We start from the raw sequence: 20,274 nt of genomic DNA, 5'->3' as shown, positions 1-20,274 counted from the left end.
GGTTTGAAAAAAAAGTGTGTGTGTGTAGGGGGGTGGGGGGGGGGTGGAGTAACATAGAGTATAGCATGGCTCTTCATACGAGAACCCCACACTGACAGATGAGGATAAGTGGCTGGTAAATGGGCGTGAGCCAGCTTACAGAACTAGTTGGTCAGAATGGAGGTAGTGCATGCAACACAATAGGGAACTGGAAATGACTAAATTTGGAGGGGGGGCAATTTTTTTGTTATTCAGCAGTATAAATGTTCTAATCTTTTTCCACCCAGTTGCAGAAAACTGATTATTGTCCAGGTATGTGGAAGTAGGCTACCAATTGAAAAGCTTTGGGCTATCAACTAAAAGGTTGTGGGTTTACATCCCAGCTCTGCCATGCAGCCACTGTCGGGCCCTTGAGCAAGGCCCTTAACGCTCTCTGCTCCAGGTGTGCCGTACAATGGAATAATTTTGTTGTACTGCGCACGTGTATCTGTATACAGTATATCACAATGTCATTCTGTCTGTCTATTCTGTGGGTTACCAACTGAAAGGTCGGGGGTTTACATCCCAGCTCTGCCATGGAGCCACTGTTGGACCCTTGAGCAAGGCCCTTAACCCTCCAGAGGAACAGTACAATGGTTGACCTTTCATCAGATGAAGGTAATTTGCTGTCTACATAATGATTAGAATAATTAACGTGAATATAAACACTCCATGTGTTCCACCAGCTTCTAATTCATGCCGATTCAAGATATCATTTTAATACCAGAGTTAAAATAATGTATTTTTATTTTATTAGTGCAAGGTTACAGCATCTGAATAGTTAAACAAATAACAATGATGTTAACATGTCCTTCCCTAGTCTGATAATTACTGGGCTGCTGAAATGAGGGGATCAGGACCAACCTACTGTAACTCATTATATAACGTCTCTATAGTCACTTTCACTCTGCACCTTTTAGGTCAAATGAAGGTTTATAAGGAAACGTAAAATGTTCTATTTACATTCAGAACTAAACACTTTACATTCTTCTAGTTTATGACATGAAATTCAGACCTCGTTACATTTACTGCAGGTCTGAGTGTGAAGCTTCAGCGGCTTCATCTCAGCATCCGACGCCCTTCAGAATCTCAGCAGCTAATGTCGTCACTGTAGGATCAGACTGGGACCTGAAATATAACCATAAATGATTAGAATTCCTTCATTTAGCGTCTGTTTTATCACTGCTTCATCCTGGTCAGGGTCGCTGTGGGTACGATTCATTGGGCAAAACATCCTGGACAGGTCACCAGTCCATCACACTCACAATAAGGGTGTTTTTAGTAGCTCAGATTGGTCAGACTGTGTGTATTTGGACTCGTAGGGGGAAATCGAAGCAGGTAAACCCACAGGGACACGGGGAGAACATGCAAACTCCACACAGAAACGACCCCAGGGCCTTCTTGCCACTGTGCCACCATAATCAATATAAGTAAATAATGTTAATATAGTAACTGCACTTAATTATTTGTGCAGGTACATTTTCAGCATTAGCAGACGCTTTCATCCCATGTGACAGTATACAGTCTAAGAAATTGAGGGTTACAGGCCTCGCTTAAGGGCCCAACAGTGGCAGCGTGGCAGTGGAGGGGCTTGAACCAGCGACCTTTCAATTACTAGTTCAAGTATTTTACTTATGAATATAATAAATCACTGCCAAGTGCAGACTGATGTACCGATGCCTCTAACTCTCATGTACTGGTGCTCAATACAGGATTATAACAGCACTCGGGGTTTATGTGCACGAGAAATCTGACATTACGCATCTGTCTAGGTGAAAAAATGTGGAGAAAGGAGTGAAAATGTGAACTAAATAAAGTTACGTCTGTAAACGTTCTCTGAAATCTGCTTGTAGGCTTCTAAGGGAGCTTTGAAGACCTTTGAAGAGGGTCTTTGAATTGTAATAGTTATTTCTAGGGACAATTTAGAGCTTAGACAATTCACCCACTCCCCAGGCGGGGCGGTCCGGGTCCTTTCTGTGTGGAGTTTGCATGTTCTTCCCGCGTCTGTGTGGGTTTCCTTCCGGGAGCTCCGGTTTCCTCCCACAGTCCAAAAACATGCAGCCAGGTTAACTGTAGACACTGAATTGCCCTATAAGTGAATGGTTGTGTGTGTATGTGTCTGCCCTGCTACCCTGCCACCCTGCCAGAGTGTTACGGTGTGCCTTGCGCCCATTGAAAAGCTGGAATAGGCTCCAGCACTCCCCACAATCCTAACTGGATAAGCGGATAAGAAAATGAATAAATGAATAAATTCACCCACTGGCATGTTATGGGAGCAAACCTTATCAGTAGGGAAAATGTGTTTGATTTCACGGACCTGGTTTCTCAAACATTACAGATTTTTAAAGAAAAGAGCCACATTTCCACGTCAGTCATTAAATGACACTCATAAACTGAATGATAGAATAAATAGAAGCTACGATACACAGCACAGCTTCCTTAATAGTTAAATGTGAACCTAGAACATCCAGCGACGGGGCGAGGCTTCATGTTCTGTCTCAAATACCAAAATACTCGTCCGTGTTTTCAAGCATCCAGAGAATTGGTAGGGAGCTCTCCCAAACTCAGTTACCCGAGTCGTGTTTTTAGCTGCTTTACACTTCCACATCTTGGACAAGCGATTGCTAACTGAATTGCTGTAGGATTGCTAGGACGCCTCATAGTGCAGATTAACCAGTAAATGTGAGGCACGAATAAAAATTTTTATTAAATCGCTGAACACAAACCTTAAATATTAAATATTGAATTTCACAGTAAATTGCATATTACACGAGACGTGACGTGATTTTCACAGGCGTGAATTAGGTAGGGACAGAGGACAGAGAGGAACCCAGATTCTCAGTAATCTCGTGGATACAGTCTGAAACAGGATCAGGCAGCAGGAGTATAAACATGACGTAACGGAGCGGTGAAGCGGTTTACATATGGACTTGAGGCTGGATGTTTACTGAGGTGACTAACTCCTCGTGTACTAAACCATCAGGGAAACCAGTTCTAATTCTGGAAACATGCATTTTTGAAGCTGGGGAAAGCATATATTGGAGGCTCAGCGTGTTTTGGAAAATACACCCACATCACAGAGGAAAGCATGAAAACTTAAACACAAGAGAACTTATAACTAAAGAGAGATTCTGTTCTTCTGTCATACACAAGGCCAAAAACAGAAATCAACCAAATTAGCAGCCAGAACTAAATGTATGTATACAGTATATATATATACAGTATATAAATATGTATATATAGATACGGTAGATATGTATGTGTACCAGATGCACAATGTGCACAAACTTTGTTTGCATACCATCCACCGACCAGGTATAACATCATGAGCACTGACAGGTGAAGTGAATAACACTGATTATCTCTTCATCACGGCACCTGTTAGTGGGGGGGATATATTAGGCAGCAAGTGACATTTTATCCTCAAAGTTGATGTTAGAAGCAGGAAAAATGGATGAGCGTGAGGATCTGAGCGAGTTTGATGAGGACCAGATTGTGATGGCTAGACGACTGGGTCAGAGCATCTCCAAAACTGCAGCTCTTGTGGGGCGTGTCCCGGTCTGCAGTGGTCAGTATCTATCAAAAGTGCTCCAAGGTAGGAACGGTGGGAAACCGGCGACAGGGTCATTGATGCACGTGGGGAGAGAAGGATGCAACAGATGATCTACTGTAGCTCAAACTGCTGAAGAAGTTCATGCTGGTTCTGATAGAAATGTGTCAGGATACACAGGGCGTCACAGTTACAGGGCTGTTTTGGCAGCAAAAGGAGGACCAACACAATATTAGGAAGGTGGTCATAATGTTAGGCCTCAATTTGGTAAAGAACTCTCTGAGGATGTGAGAAATAGAATTGTTGCTCTCCACAAAGATGGCCTGGGCTATAAGAAGATTGCTAACACCCTGAAACTGAGCTACAGCATGGTGGCCAAAAAATAAACACATGAGTGCTGCCAGCATTGCTGCAGAGGTTGAAGACGTGGGAGGTCAGCCTGTCAGTGCTCAGACCATACGCCGCACACTGCATCAACTCGGTCTGCATGGTCGTCATCCCAGAAGGAAGCTGACGCACAAGAAAGCCCGCAAACAGTTTGCTGAAGACAAGCAGTCCAAGAACATGGATTACTGGAATGCCCTGTGGTCTGACGAGACCAAGATAAACTCGTTTGGCTCAGATGGTGTCCAGCATGTGTGGCGGCGCCCTGGTGAGAAGTACCAAGACAACTGTATCTTGCCTACAGTCAAGCATGGTGGTGGTAGCATCATGGTCTTGGGCTGCATGAGTGTTGCTGGCACTGGGGAGCTGCAGTTCATTGAGGGAAACATGAATTCCAACATGTACTGTGACATTCTGAAACAGAGCATGATCCCCTCCCTTCGGAAACTGGGCCTCATGGCAGTTTTCCAACAGGATAACGACCCCAAACACAACCTCCAAGATGACAACTGCCTTGCTGAGGAAGCTGAAGGTAAAGGTGATGGACTAAACCCAATTGAGCACCTGTGGCACATCCTCAAGTGGAAGGTGGAGGAGTTCAAGGTGTCTAACATCCACCAGCTCCGTGATGTCATCATGGAGGAGTGGAAGAGGATTCCAGTAGCAACCTGTGCAGCTCTGGTGAATTCCATGCCCAGGAGGGTTAAGGCAGTGCTGGATAATAATGGTGGTCACACAAAATATTGACACTTTGGGCACAATTTGGACATGTTCACTGTGGGGTGTACTCACTTATGTTGCCAGCTATTTAGACATTAATGGCTGTGTGTTGAGTTATTTTCAGAAGACAGTAAATCTACACTGCTATACAAGCTGTACACTGACTACTCTAAGTTATATCCAAGTTTCATGTCTATAGTGTTGTCCCATGAAAAGATATAATAAAATATCTGCAGAAATGTGAGGGGTGTACTCACTTTTGTGATACACTGTATATATATATATTTGTATATAATAATCATAATTCTCATAGCATTAAGTTTATATTTTTAATTTTACATTGTGTGATATATTTTGTCCATTTTTATATAATCACTTATGTGGCCGAGCAGTCACAACAGCACTTCACTGCCAGTTGTACCGTGTATGACGCTGTATGTGACAAATAAACTTTGATTTGAGAAAGGCAGCGAGCCGTGCTGTCGGTCGGCCAGTCGTCTACACGGACATGATTGGCTGTGCCTGGGGGAGGAAGGGAGGGTGGTTAAAGTCCTACAATGAACTGGTGTCCTGTCCAGGGTGTTCCTACCTTGCACCCAGTGTTTCAGGTGGAACTGGACCCATCGCCACATTGAAATGACTTGACCGCACTGTCACGGTGGTGCATTTAATGCTGCTTTAATATTTCATTTGCAGTCATGTAGCGAACGTTCGTTTAAAGGATTCTTCACTCTAGAAGGTTCCTGTTCACTTTATTACATGATGAAAATCTTCAGCTCGACCAGATCCTAAACGTCTACTGGATTCAGATTGAGATCTGGTGACTGTGGAGGCACGGAGGTACGCAGAGCCACGTAGGAACCACTTAAAGATGACTTGTGATTTATGACACGGAGCTTTTAGGTATCGTGTGTTCGGATGCTTTGCTTCTGAAGTGTGAAATCTATCTTTATGGTGTGAGTCTGGCTTCAGGTCTGCAGGTTCCACACAGCTGCTGTGTGTTCTGGTTAACGTCTAGTTTATTTAGTTCAGATACGCGTGGTAAACTATATATATATAGTGTTTTTAATATTCTTCCTGATGAGAGGAGAGGCTGGGGGTGACGACTCGATGGTAACGTCTCCCTGCGGCGCAGATTACGGCCACTTTGCTTCCGAAGCCCGGCTGGACGACTTCAAAGGCTCGGCCTCTCATTTCAGCCGAGGAGCTGAGAGCCTCCCAAACAATAAGCCTGCATCAATCTCGGGGAGAAGCAACGGCTCGAGGAGGCTCTCATCACGCCACCGTGCCGCGGCCTCTGACGGAGACGGATCAAAGCGCGGGGGTCGCTCCGAGAAACGAAAGCGCCGGCCGTACACACCCGGCTCCAGGAAGGGCTGAATAAGAGAGCTTGTTTTTGTGCACCGGCTCACCTGCTGTCGTGCGCCAGTTTCCTCAGCACGTGAAGCAGGTTCTGACCCTCGTCTGAACCCCAGCTGGAGCTCTCCGCTGCACCCATCTGTGTGAGGACAGAGGAAATGAGAGAACCTTGTAAATCCAGACCGGTAAACGTCAGTGCAGACACATGGGTGGATAACAAACAATAAATTCAACAGCTAATACTCCAGGAGGACGAGGATGGTGCAAATGATACCATCCTCGTGATGTCATTAAACTGTAACACTCCACCAGCATTTTATACCGATCAGCCATAACATTAAAACCACCTCACTGTCCATGTTATCAGCTCCACTTACATACAGAAGCACTTTGTAGTTCTACAATTACTGACTGTAGTCCATCTGTTTCTCTACATGCTTTGTTAGCCCCCTTTCACCCTGTTCTTCAATGGTCAGGACCCCCACAGCACCACCACAGAGCAGGTATTATTTAGGTGGTGGATGATTCTCAGCACTGCAGTGACACTGACATGGTGGTGGTGTGTTAGTGTGTGTTGTGCTGGTATGAGTGGATCAGACACAGCAGCGCTGCTGGAGTTTTTAAACACCTCACTGTCACTGCTGGACTGAGAATAGTCCACCAACCAAAAATATCCAGCCAACAGCGCTCCGTGGGCAGCGTCCTGTGACCACTGATGAAGGTCTAGAAGACGACCGACTCAAACAGCAGCAATAGATGAGCGATCGTCTCTGACTTTACATCTACAAGGTGGACCGACTAGGTAGGAGTGTCTAATAGAGTGGACAGTGAGTGGACACGGTATTTAAAAACTCCAGCAGCGCTGCTGTGTCTGATCCACTCATACCAGCACAACACACACTAACACACCACCACCATGTCAGTGTCACTGCAGGGCTGAGAATGAGCTTTGTCATCTCTGGAATTCATTATTTGTCTGTTTTACCAGCGCTTTATCCTATTCAGGGTCGCAGTGGGTCTGATTCACTGGGCGAAAGGTAGGAAACACCCTGGACAGGTCACCAGTCCATCTCACACTTAGGGCAAATTAGTATCTCGAATTAAACTGATTGCATGTCTTTGTACTGTGGGAGGAAACCCACTTGGATTCAGGGAGAACATGCAAACTCCACACACCCCGGTTCGAATCTCGGCTCTGCTATCGGTCGGCTGGGCACCGGTCAGCTCCTGCAGCAGACACAAATTGGCTACTGAGTCTGCTGGGTGGGAAAAAGCCTGGACTAAGTGGGTGTCTATACAGAAGTGGATGAGCCTCATGTGCAAAAAAGAAGGGGCGAGGAGCAGGCGTATATGCCCTCCTCGAACGCAAATGGACCCCCAGCAGCGGAAAATGCATAAATAAATAAAAAAAAAGAAAGGACCCGGACCGCTCCACCCGGGAATCGAACCCAGGACCTTCTGGCTGTGAGGCGACAGTGCTACCCTTGCAAAATGTCCCCAAGTAATAATAAAGATTAAACAGAACGGCTAATCAGATTACAGACTCGCGTGTGAAGCTGGTTTTGCACCATCATAAAACCCTGGTGTGTGGGTGTGGAGGAAATAAGTGAGGATAGTAAATTCAGCAGCAATTAGTGGCTAATTAGAGCTTATGAGAGAGCCGAGGCTCGGCGGCTTTGATCTCCGCCGTCATCGGCCGAGCGTGCCTCAAAAAGCAGCGGTTACTAGGCAACAGTGGTACAAACCTGGGGAGATGCTCGGCTTCGCCCGCATCCCACCCCGAACAGCACTCGGGAAGGTTTTCTAATACGGTATATAGGACTCGGTGGATTCCCTGAGCGCCGGCGTGATTCACCACACACACACACACACACACACACACACACACACACACACACACACACACACACACACACACACACACACACACCTTCATTTCCTCCCACTCTTTCTAATTACAGCGCACTTGCAATTTGATAGATTTGGCTAAAGTGCTCGCTTTTTTTTCCTTATCACGCACCACTGGAGTATCAATCTTATCAATCCCGAATTTACAAAAGTGGTCCGGCGGCACTTTAAAACGACCCTCAATTTGTGAAAAGTGTTTTTCTTTTTATAAAAATCTCCACACAGGCTTTCAATTCTGTCATATCATTATTTATATATTTTTTTCTTATGTGTATTATGTGCAGCCAATTAGACCAGAGCTTTACAGAAGGAAAATAAGCTCTTGGATTTGTCCAAACAACAAACCCAAACACACTTTACTGATGGCAGTTGTAGCCTAGCGGTTACGGTACTGGACTAGTAATCGAAAAGTTGCTGGTTCAAGCCCCACCACTGCCAGGTTGCCACTGTTGGGCCCTTAACAAAGCTTCAAATTCATCGTACAACCTAAAAACATGAAAGGATTAAGCTGCCTTCAATCTGACTGAACAGTTCAGTAAAAATCTCATCAAACCCCATGTGCATTTCAGGTGACTGACCCCCAAATTGGGTCCTGACCCCAAGTTTAGGAACCGTCTTACAATAATTAGTATGCAGGCTGGTTAAAGAGCAAACGTTTTGTGGTTCACCGAGTTCTTTTAAGCAAAGTGATGAGCTGGAAAAGCTGGTTCTGCATCATTAACTATCTGTCATGTTGCAACATGCAAAACAGGCCCTGCAACACCAGGTTACCAGCGCTGTTGGTGGTGGATAGGTGTGTGTAAGCTCCGGGGCCCACAAGAGGGCCTCAAATTCTTTCAGCTTTTCACTGGTTGTTACTTTTGTGTTATACGTATACAGTACGTCTGCTTTCTTTAATCTAATTCAAGTTCTAGTCCTCCCAGAGCGGATGGAGGTCCCTAAATTTGTGATCTGCCCTACTGCCAAGCTGATCAGCTGCCTCAGTGGAGAGGATTCTAATCATGGAACTCATGAGGCAGATTATTTAGACGTGCTACTTAGACAGAGATTACGCTGGTTACGTCACCGTGTACCGAAGACGGTTAAACCGTCCCTGATGAGCCTGAATTTACAAATAAACGACACTCACGTCGCACTGAATGCTGAGATTGCCTTCAGCGCTGAGGAAGTGTCGGACGCTCCCTCGTCATTCAGTCAGATCATCACTCAGAATTAAGGCGCCTCAGTAGGAGCATTTTAAGGAATCTAAGTATTTAGACACGCCCTCTTCTCGGGAGTGTAGGATGATGTAAAATGTGTCAGTGTAGAGAGATTGATAGGTTTCTAGTCGTGCTGGTGTTGCACAGCAACATGGGTCCCGAGGAACTTGCTTGCGTTCCTTCAGGTACTTGGATTCCTTCCATTTCTCAAAAACATACAAATGGCTCCTCTACAACGCCTAGAAGTAAAAAGTGATCTAAAGCCTTGAGGCTTGTGTTTCAGCGTGTATTCCAGACCTGCGCCCAGTGTTTCTGGGTGGCAGCGGACCCACCACGACCGCCAGCAGGTTGTAGGTGGTGATTTCTATTTCCGAACACTTGCTCATGTCTTAGTCAGGGTTATATCAAATGTTGGGCTGATGGTAGTCACTCTTAGTTCATGTGTTGAATGCAGCAGATATGATCAAGTGATTAAGACACCCGAATTACTTTGATAAAGGCCAAACAGATGTGGACAGACGACTGGATTGAAATATCTTCAAAACGGCAAGACGTATAACTAACTATAACTCAGCGATTAAAGTAATGCAGCATCAACTCCATTTCTAACAGAACATCATCACTGGATCACTATCAGGTATCTGTGGATTTTAATATGTGTGTATTAAAACAATTAAGAAATAAACACTCAGGATTAGCTATTTTTATAGATGAGACACTGCTATTCTCGCTGTGCCATTCGTTCCACCCCAAGAACATCTTCAAATGTGTGTAGGTTATGGTACATCCATGTACTTTTCCACCTGATTTAATGTCTATTAGCATTGTATTAGAATACAGTATATTCTCAGAGACCTTTTTATACAGCAGCTAAATACTTGTTGCTGTATGAATCTTGTTGTCCAAACACGTGTGTGGAAAAAATAAACAATTGGACACAAAGACGAACCAACAATTTGGGCAGTGCATGAAATATAAAAAAAGGTAATAAATAAATAAATAAAATGATGTGTCGTATTTTAAAGCGGCAGTATTTCATGAATAATTAGGTTTAACTGCAAATGATGACACATTTACATGCTTTGTTTTTGTATAATGTGAGTATGATATCAATGCCAGTAGTTTTGGGATTTCATTAATGATCTCTCATGTATTTAAGCTACAGTGGAACCTCAGTTCTCGGATTGAATCCGTTCCAGAAGACTCAATCAGTACTTCCGACAGGAATGAATGTCAGTTGGATGAATGCATATTAAAGCATTTTAATCAGTTTAATAATAAATATGTGCATAAAATAATAAAAAAAACATTAAAAGCAATAAATAGTCGAGATGAATGAAAATGAACTCCACTCTACGTATATTTTAATGGTTCAAGTGGAAGGTGGTGAGGAAGGTGAAGAGGAGGAGAGGAGTTATTGTTTGGACGGGGAGTCACCATCAATAAAAACATCAGGTAACTCTGCTTCTAGTGATTTTCTCTTTCACACCTTTTGCAACATCAACATATTTCGAGTTATTTTTTCACCTCTATTGTGGTTCTTACAACTTTTCTTTTTGTTTGGCTGCTTTTGCTTCCTTTCTTTGTTCCCACAGTGGCTTATTTAATACAAATATAATATAATATAATATAATATAATATAATGTAATATAATATCATATATACACTGATCAGCCATAACATTAAAACCACCTCCTGGTTTCTACACTCACTGTCCATTTCATCAGCTCCACTTACCATATAGAAGCACTTTGTAGTTCTACAATTACTGACTGTAGTCCATCTGTTTCTCTGCATGCTTTGTTGCCCCCCTTTCATGCTGTTCTTCAATGGTCAGGACCCCCACAGAGCAGGTATTATTTAGGTGGTGGATCATTCTCAGCACTGCACTGACACTGACATGGTGGTGGTGTGTTAGTGTGTGTTGTGCTGGTATGAGTGGATCACACACAGCAGCGCTGCTGGAGTTTTTAAACACCTCACTGTCACTGCTGGACTGAGAATAGTCCACCAACCAAAAACATCCAGCCGACAGCGCCCCGTGGGCAGCGTCCTGTGACCACTGATGAAGGTCTAGAAGATGACCGACTCAAACAGCAGCAATAGATGAGCGATCGTCTCTGACTTTACATCTACACGGTGTTTAAAAACTCCAGCAGCACTGCTGAGTCTGATCCACTCATACCAGCACAACACACACTAACACACCACCACCATGTCAGTGTCACTGCAGTGCTGAGAATCCTCCACCACCTAAATAATACCTGCTCTGTGGTGGTCCTGTGGGGGTCCTGACCATTGAAGAACAGAGTGAAAGCAGGTTACAAAGTATGTAGAGAAACAGATGGACTACAGTCAGTAATTGTAGAACTACAAAGTGCTTCTATATGGTAAGTGGAGCTGATAAAATGGACAGTGAGTGTAGAAACAAGGAGGTGGTTTTAATGTTATGGCTGATCAGTGTATAATAAGAATAAATAAAATAAAAATTCAGTGAAAGTGTGCACTGACTGACAGACACAGGCAAACTGGCCAACTGAAACTGGTTGGTTGAGAACCAAGAATACTGTCGACAACCGAGACATTTATTTGCTTAAAAAAATATGGTCGAGAACCAAATTGGTCGATATGGGAGACGTTTGAGAACCGAGGTTCCTCTGTAATTAAGAAGAGAAATGACTGTGGTTACTATCCATACAGGGTTTTACCCACTGTCCTGCACAGCTTTTACACTGTGGGTGGTGGTAGCTCAGTGGGTAAGATCCTGGACTAGTAATCAGATGGTTGCCAGTTCAATCTTCACCACCGTCAATGTTGCCGATGTTGGGTCCCCGAGCAAGGCCCTTAAGTTCTACGTCTAAAGGTTTTAATCTTGTTTCCACCCAAGCAGAAAACATAGCAAAGAGAGCTTGGTCCATCACTGGTTGTTTAAGAGACGCTTCTATTAACATACTGTATATCATTATTAAATTGAGGAACACTTAACCCCCTCGGTCCTCCACACGCCCCCTCTTAATGTGAAGTATTTCTAATAAGAGGATGAACAGCACGATTCTCTTGTCTGACCGTTGACGACCTCTCTGATTTGACGGACTGTTTCGAGACGGAATCGGAGAGAAGACGGCGCGGCGATCAGACGATAACACGTCTGTACGGAGGGCTGGATGACATTTAATTAAGTCGTTGGCATTTGTCCCTCGTGGACGCTTCGATTTTTAGCCTAAGTGGAGAAAATGAGTGTAAAAAAACACCTTAATGTATTAATGTAACGTCTCAGACCCGCGGGTTCGAATCTCAGCTCTGCTACCGGCAGGCCGGGCGCCTATCATTGGACGAGCCAATCATCGTCCGTATAGGCACCCGGCCTGCCGGTAGCAGAGCTGAGATTCGATCCTGCAGCCCTCTGCTAACGTATGACAACAGTTCCTTTGGGGTCCGTGCTTCGACCCCGCCGCCTCCGCCCCTCTTTGAACCCCGTCTTTTGAAACAGCCTCGTCGCGTGCCGGATCCGTTTCTCATATTCAAAAGCAATTAGCGAGAGCTTTGATGGCTCGATAATAAAAAAAAACAAAAAAACGGACATAAATAGATTTTACATCAGGGCGATTAATGAATACTAATTAAAGGGGCTTTGTCGATGTCTGGGTTCGAGAGGAAGATGAGTGAGTCTGCGCTTCTGTGGCTTAATTGAAACCCTTTGTCACTAGCCTGTATGCGTGTGGATAAGTGCTCCGTGGCGTGCGGTAAAAAGGAAGAACATGTAAATTGATTTGCATGATTTGCATAAACGTTGTGCTTTATTTTACAGTCTGTGATAGGTCTGCCAGATCCGTGTGCTCCGTGAACCGTCTCACAGAAGTTCAATTAACCAGCACTCAAAAGCCCGTCTGGGTTTTCAATCCTTCAACAGTTTGTATGTATACACACAGGAACATGTGCTTAATGTCATGGACCTTGTTTCCCAAAAATCACAGATTTAACAGATATTTAAAGTAAAGAGCCACATTTTCACGTCAGTCATCAAATGACGCTCATGAACTGAATGATAGAATAAATAGAAGCTACAACACACAGCTCAGCTCCCTTAATAGGGTCATTCCTGGGATTTGGTGCCTTTTGGACCTTAAAACGTTTTGAATTTTTCATGTTTTATTATAAAAAGGACGTGTTCTACTCTTCTCAAGCACACAATCTGTAGGTCTCTGACCCAGAATGTCCACCCTGTTACGGACAAATGCATAACTGTTGTGTTTCTGTCTTTCAGCTGCACTTAAGGCCGTTCTTTAAAGGATGCAACACATAATATCAATATTTATGTCATTATTATAACCAAACACTAGCACTGTCGCCTCACAGCAAGAAGGTCCTGGGTTCGATCCCCAGGCGGGGCGGTCCGGGTCCTTTCTGTTCTCCCCGTGTCTGTGTGGGTTTCCTCCGGGTGCTCCGGTTTCCTCCCACAGTCCAAAAACATGCCACCAGGCTAACTGGAGACACTGAATTGTCCTATAGGTACTCGGCCGCTAGATGCACAAACCAGTGCATTGTAGTGCCGGTCCCAAGCCCGGATGAATAGTTCCAAATCCCGCCGGCGAGCCCTAACGGGAAGAAGCCGGAAATGCCGACCCCGTAACCGAAAAACGGGACAAAGGCTGAGGAACAAGAAGATTATAACCAAACTGAATAATAAAGCTATATAAATCACACACGCACCTCATATACACTCTGACGTCCAGCCTGCTACGTATCAGGTCGTAACAGGGTGGACCATAACAGGGTGGACACTCTGCCATAACATTAGCCATTAGCTAGCAAGTGAGCAAAACCATGCTATCATAAAAGTGAATTCAGACAAGGAATTCTCTGCTCTTTAGTGTGATTATTTTGCTTTTTCTCATACATCCCATAACAGGGTGGACATGTGATGGTCGACTTTTAGGATAAAATGTGGATAAAACAACATTAAAATGAGGAGTTTAATAAGCCTTAATCTTAATCTTCCACAGTTGTTTTCCCTCCAAAAAGATCATGTGAGCTTCAGGAAATGATGTCAGTATGTAAAACAGCTCTTCATTTTAAGAGACAGTAGTAAGAGATAACAGGGTGGACGGCAGCCTGAGGGACGTGTGAAAAACCCTGATAATCAGCAATAAAATCAAACTCACAAAGAAAAAAATCCAGGGTTTAGAGGGACTTAATCAAAACTTTTAAACAGTATTGAAAGACTGAGATATTTTCATGATTAAAGCTCATATATCATCACTAAATCAGAATGTACAGCACTGGGGATCATGGGAAAACCTCTGCTATCTAATTAAAAGAGATAAGAACAGTATGTATACAGTCATTTTATTTTTGGGGGGGGGGGGGGGGGGGGGGGGTAGAAAACATTGTGTTTAGTATTTGAAAGTGTTCATTATTTCAGTAAGATGTTTAGAAATTATATTGTTTAAAATGTACTTAATAAATACAATGATCAGTACTGGGGACACAGAAGGCACCGAATTGTAGGAATGACCCAATAGTCGAATATAAACCTAGAACACATGTCAAACTCGAGGAACGTGGGCCAAATCCGGCCCGCGAGAGCTTAAAAGACGTACGATTGTTGTGATGGTTCGAGTCGTTACAGAGACGCGCTTATAATTGAATGGGACACCTGCGCTTTTAAGAGCCAACCGTTGACATCGTAGTCATGACAACTAACTTTTATCTCCGCTAAGAAGCCGTGTGACTTTTACGTTTTAGCGGCAGAAGAACGCGGGGTAAAGTCAGTAGCGCAAACAATAATAAATAGACTTTAATTTTCTCGCAATCCAATACAGAAGCATCGTCTGTAGCAGTAGTAGTAGACGTTTATATTCTCAGTTGTTTGTAAATGTTTAGCGAGTACGTTACAGCGTTTCAGTTACAGATTTACTGTCATTCCGTGATTAAATACGGTTGTTACTGTTACTATAGCAATTAGTATTTTTACTAGGGCTGTCAAACGATTAAAATTTTTAATCGCGATTAATCTCAGAATTTCATATAGTTAATCGCGATTAATCGCATTAAAAAAAATCTGTGTAAATGTTATAGAAAACAAGGATTTTTAAGTGAAATGTTACAATTAAAATGGTGAACACATTTTATGCTAAATGTACTGATGTTAAAAACTGCTGGGACAAGAGAAAACTGTAAGGGAGTTTATTCACTCACATACTAGGCAGTAAATGTCAGATTGTAGGTTAGAATTTCTCCATCAGCAAACATTGTAGATCAGCGGTGCTTTAGGTGGGATAAGGCGTAGTTATTGTATCAGACTTGTCTGTGGTTGTATCGTGACGATGGTTTGATGGACGTTTCTACACGAAGTGAGTGTGTTTTGACCCTTTGGGGCTTCCATAGTTCATGAACTAACGTGCTTGACTCAGCTTTCCGGTATTCGGTACAGAAGAAGAAGTTAATTAAGTGTAATAAAGTGTTCTGCTCCCGACAACTTGTGAATATAGCGTGTATTTATTTCTTTATTATGCAAGTGCATCACTACCACGATCGGTTACATTATGTTAACAAACCGCAAATGAAAAACGGTGACATGTCCGACATTAAAACGTTTGTTCTACCAGTCAAGTGTCAACATGAACTAGAATTTGCGTTAATGGCACTAATTTTTTTAATCGCGTTAAATTGAGGTCGCGTTAATGCGTTATTATCGCGTTAACTTCGACAGCCCTAATTTTTACACAAGATGCTAACTCGTTAGCGCTATTTTACGTTTGGATAAATTTCATGTTGTACTAGATGTAACACTTAACTACAGCTGTGTGTGCTGTATTAAGTTCTTTATTGTTTTTATTGTTTGTATTTTGTAGTTTTACTCCGTTCTGATGCACACAGTGTATCACACAGCTGGGAAGCAAATTAAACCAACGTAACTGTATTCTGGAGGGAGTCGTCTGTCTGTCTGTCTGTCTGTCTGTCTAGCTGAGAAAGGGGAAAAAACTCTTAGCGAGGGCAGAAAAATCATCTTAAAATACCCTGTAAAAATCTCCCACAATGCATGCCGATCTTGTGACCCGCAAAGTGATCGCATCCCGCCACTAGCTGATGTTGAGAAATATTTACAGATAATCCCAAAATGTACAAGAACAGAAAATTGAAGCAGAAGGAGGAAATTTAATGAAAGATGTAAAAGTGAAAACAAGTTTGTGCTTCAGGAAGAGAATCCGGTCCGTTTCTTGTGTTATGAGGCCGTGTCTGTGGTAAAGGAGGACAATATAAATGTAGATATACATTATACATATACAGTATAAATTTAGCAGAATTTAGCCTCCAAGAAAAACAACACGACTGGAATCACAGCAGGATACGTTACAATCGGGCCTTTGAGGGCCACCATGATGCAGATGTGGTCCTCACAGGGCAGTGATAGCTCAGTGGTTAAGGTACTGGACTAGTAAACAGAAGGTTGCCGGTTCAAGCCCCGCCACCATCAAGTTGCCACCGTTGGGTCCCTGAGCAAGGCCCTTAACCCTCAATTGCTCATCAGGTTCCGCTCATTGTGTAAGTCGCTTTGGATAAAAGCGTCTGCTAAATGCTGAAAATGTAAATGTCCTCGATGAAATTTAGTTTGTTCTGATCTAGAACATCCGGCGACAGTGCGAGGCTTCATTTTCTGTCTCAGATATGAAAAACATTGTCTGTGTTTTGACCCAAACGCCCCCCCCCCCCCCCCCTGCATCCACAGAATCGGTTGTAAGTTTTCCAAACACAGTTACCCGAGTCGTGCTTTTAGCTGCTTTACACTTCCACATCTTAGACGTTTTGTCTAACCGATTGCTAACTGAATTGCCGTAGTAATTGAGCATCTTTAGAGTTTGCTGACTTCATAAAGAAAGAAATAAACTGTACGTAGACAAACTATCAGGAGCAGAATAGTTTACTGGCTTGTTCTTTTGAGGTGCAGCACAGAGATGATCACGTGTGTAGAGAAGCGACACTTTTACATTGATTATGGAATGTACAAAGGGACAAAATGCTCTCAATACCTAAACACACACATCAACACTACAGAAAAGTCTCATACACTAATGTAATTACTGTATGATTACTCATATTGCACCTCATATTTTATACACTACATGAAAAAAAACGTTAAAACGCTAAACATAAATTAGGTAAGGCCTTAATCAGAATCAGAATACTTTATTGATCCCAGAGGGAAATTGCAGTAATTAATTATTACTGATGGCAATATGTTGGCCCGGAGCAGGAAGTTACTGGGGGAACCAAGAAAGGAATGATAGTTTCAGGTCTCCCAGGATGAAATACCAGAATATAAACACTCAATAAAAGTTGGTTAAAGCAACGTTTGACGCTGCGACTATTCCAGATGACACATCACCTTCAAACTGGTTCCAGTTTACCACTGAGCCAGCATGTATTTGTCATTCTGTTTCCACAAAGAACTCGGGAAGTTAGCGTCAGAACTGAGCGTATGTGCTGTTTCAGAGTCCCGATAAGCCTTCGAGATGAGCACTAATGCAGATGTGTAGAGATATCATTGTTTTCCTCTCTGACACGATGCAGAACTGATCACGCTGATGGATAGAGGACAGATATGACACGACTGAGGTGCAATATAGTGATGCACTGGTGCTGATTTAGAGCTAAAATACAAGATGTACAAGGTCAGAGCACAAGCACAAGTCTGTACTGAATGGAACTTTAGAGGTTTGGCTAAATAGTACATCAGTACTCCATTAGTACATTAGTAGTACATTATTACATTCATTCAGTGTCTGTTTGACCACCTCTGTATTCACTCACTTTAAACCACTTATCCTGATCAGGGTCACGGGGGTGCTGGAGTCTCAGCTCTCAATGGGTGCAAGGCACACAGAAACACCCTGAATAAGGCCCCGGTCCATCACAGGGCAGGCAAATACACAAACACACACACACACATCTAGGGGCAATTTTGTATTTCCGGTTAACCTGACTGCATGTCATTGGATTGTGAGAGGAAACCGGAGCTCCCGGAGGAAACCCACGCAGACACAGGGAGAACATGCAAACTCCACAAGGAAAGGACCCGGACCGCTCGACCTGGGAATCGAACCCAGGACCTTCTTGCTGTGAGGCGACAGTGCTACCCACTAAGCCACGCATTATGTATCTTAAATGATATCATCCCGCTGTTATAAAATATGATACATGGTTAGTTACACCGGTTCGCATAAATATACAGCGGTACCTTGTAACTCGACGTCCCCTAAACTCAAAGTCTTTAAAACTTGGTGCCCTTCGGGGAGAAATTTGCACCCTTAAACTCGACGTTTCCCTTAAATTTGTTCAGCCTTTTAATTTAAAATGAACAATGAACAGCCGCTTTGTGAATGCGCTAGTACTGAAGGGAATACGCTATTCCAAGATCAAGCACCTACACGATTAAGAAGCATAAGGAAACAATAAAGAAGTAAAGCTACAGTGCAGCTTTTATTGTATTTTTATTGATTTTTAATTGTATTTCAGTGTGTTTATATTATATTTGTGTTATTTTCAGTGTATAATTGTAAAAACAACCCCATTATTTTACATTAGACTAAAATATCTGCAGTTCTACGGGACCATGAACGCATTAACAGGTTTCCCAAACATCCTTATGGGGAAAAACTCGACGCCACTCCCAGAACCAACTGACGTCGTGTTTCAGGGTACCTCTGTAACTGTAGCAGACGCTTTTATCCAAAGCGACTTACAGTACTGTGACAGTATACAGTCTAAGTAATTGAACCTGGTAGTGGTGGGGCTTGAACCAGCGACCTTTCGATCACTAGTCAGTACCTTAACCACTAGGCTACAACTGCTTTATTAGTGTAGTACTAACCTTTATTATGTAAAAACACAGAGGTTTTAAATGTAGTGAAAATGAATAACATGACTAATAATATTTATAATAATAATGATAATAATAACAATAATAATAATAATTATTATAATAATAATAATAATGACAATAATAATAATAATATTATTAATAATAATAAATATAATAATAATAATAATGATAATATAATAATAATAATATCAATAATAAATATATTAACAATAATATTATTATTAATAATATAATATAATAATAATAATAATAAATATAATAATAATAACAATAATAAATATATTAACAAAAATATTATTATTATTAATAATATAATATAACAATAACAATAATAATGATAATAATAAATATAATAATAATAATAATTATGATAATAATAATATAATAATAATAATAATAATAATGATATAACAATAATAATAATAAATATAATAATAATGATGATAATAATAATAATAATAGTAGTAATAATAATATAGTAATTACTAGTCATTTAACAGATCCTTGCACACAGCCAATCAGCAATTCAATTCCCACCCCGCTGGTCCCTACACACAGCCAGCAGCAAAGTCCTGGACTATGGAGGCTCAACCTTTCAAAAACAAGCTCCCGTCTACAGCTGGTGCAACAGTGTGCAAATCTGTGCTTGTGAGCCTCACCTGCCGGCCCAGGGTGCTACACCCGGGTCAATACGCTTTCATGCAGCGGTGAGAGGAGGGCCGCTGCTGCTGTCACGCTGTGATGGGGTGCAGGCTGTAGGGGTGGCCAGAACCCAGCTAATGAGCACAGCTCTCAATCCCAGGAGTACCAGCACACGAGAGTGTGTGTGTGTGTGTGTGTGTGTGAGAGAGAGAACTGCTAGAACTGCTGTCCTCCTCCTATGTCTGCATTATTCATGCACTGGCTACAAGCAGCCACTGGGTCCTGTCCTGAGAACACTGTGTGTGTGTGTGTGTGTGTGTGTGTGTGTGTGTGTGTTGTTATGAGTGTGTACATCTCTCGACCCTTTCATCACTCCTCATGATGATGGCGTTGCCCCCTCTATTATCGCTCCTCATGACATGACAGTGAAATCATTCGGATTGACATTTTACAGGAGAAGCAACAACTAATCTTAATAAAACAAGCCACAAGAGCTCGAGAATGAACAGAATCTATTTTAAGTTTATGGTGAGTATAATCAGCTGTGTGCAGTAATGGTACGCTTTTAGTTACGTCACAATAACAATATTTATTACTTTATTAGGATTTTA

General features: G+C 42.5%; 1 protein-coding gene across 5 annotated transcripts in view; it reads right to left on the bottom strand.

Moving 5' to 3' along the window:
- Window positions 1-747: 747 nt before the first annotated feature.
- ulk4 (unc-51 like kinase 4) overlaps window positions 748-20,274 on the bottom strand; it is a 185,841-nt gene continuing 166,314 nt past the window's right edge. For 2 of the 5 annotated variants that reach the window (XM_062991455.1, XM_062991458.1), the window contains 2 exons: window positions 6,085-6,170; window positions 748-1,146 (listed from right to left, as the gene is read on the bottom strand). In XM_062991455.1, coding sequence (XP_062847525.1) covers window positions 1,083-1,146; window positions 6,085-6,170 — 150 coding nt within the window. In that variant the 3' untranslated portion in view covers window positions 748-1,082. Of the gene's footprint in view, window positions 1,147-6,084; window positions 6,171-16,276; window positions 16,378-20,274 lie in introns of those variants that run through there. The other 3 variants (XR_010011245.1, XM_062991456.1, XR_010011246.1) reach the window with 2 other exon arrangements.

The sequence above is a fragment of the Trichomycterus rosablanca genome, chromosome 3, assembly GCF_030014385.1.
Source record: "Trichomycterus rosablanca isolate fTriRos1 chromosome 3, fTriRos1.hap1, whole genome shotgun sequence".
In the NCBI taxonomy this organism is placed as follows: domain Eukaryota; kingdom Metazoa; phylum Chordata; class Actinopteri; order Siluriformes; family Trichomycteridae; genus Trichomycterus; species Trichomycterus rosablanca.
Note: the sequence above shows the minus strand (reverse complement) of the source record. Positions and strands in the feature narration are given on the sequence as shown.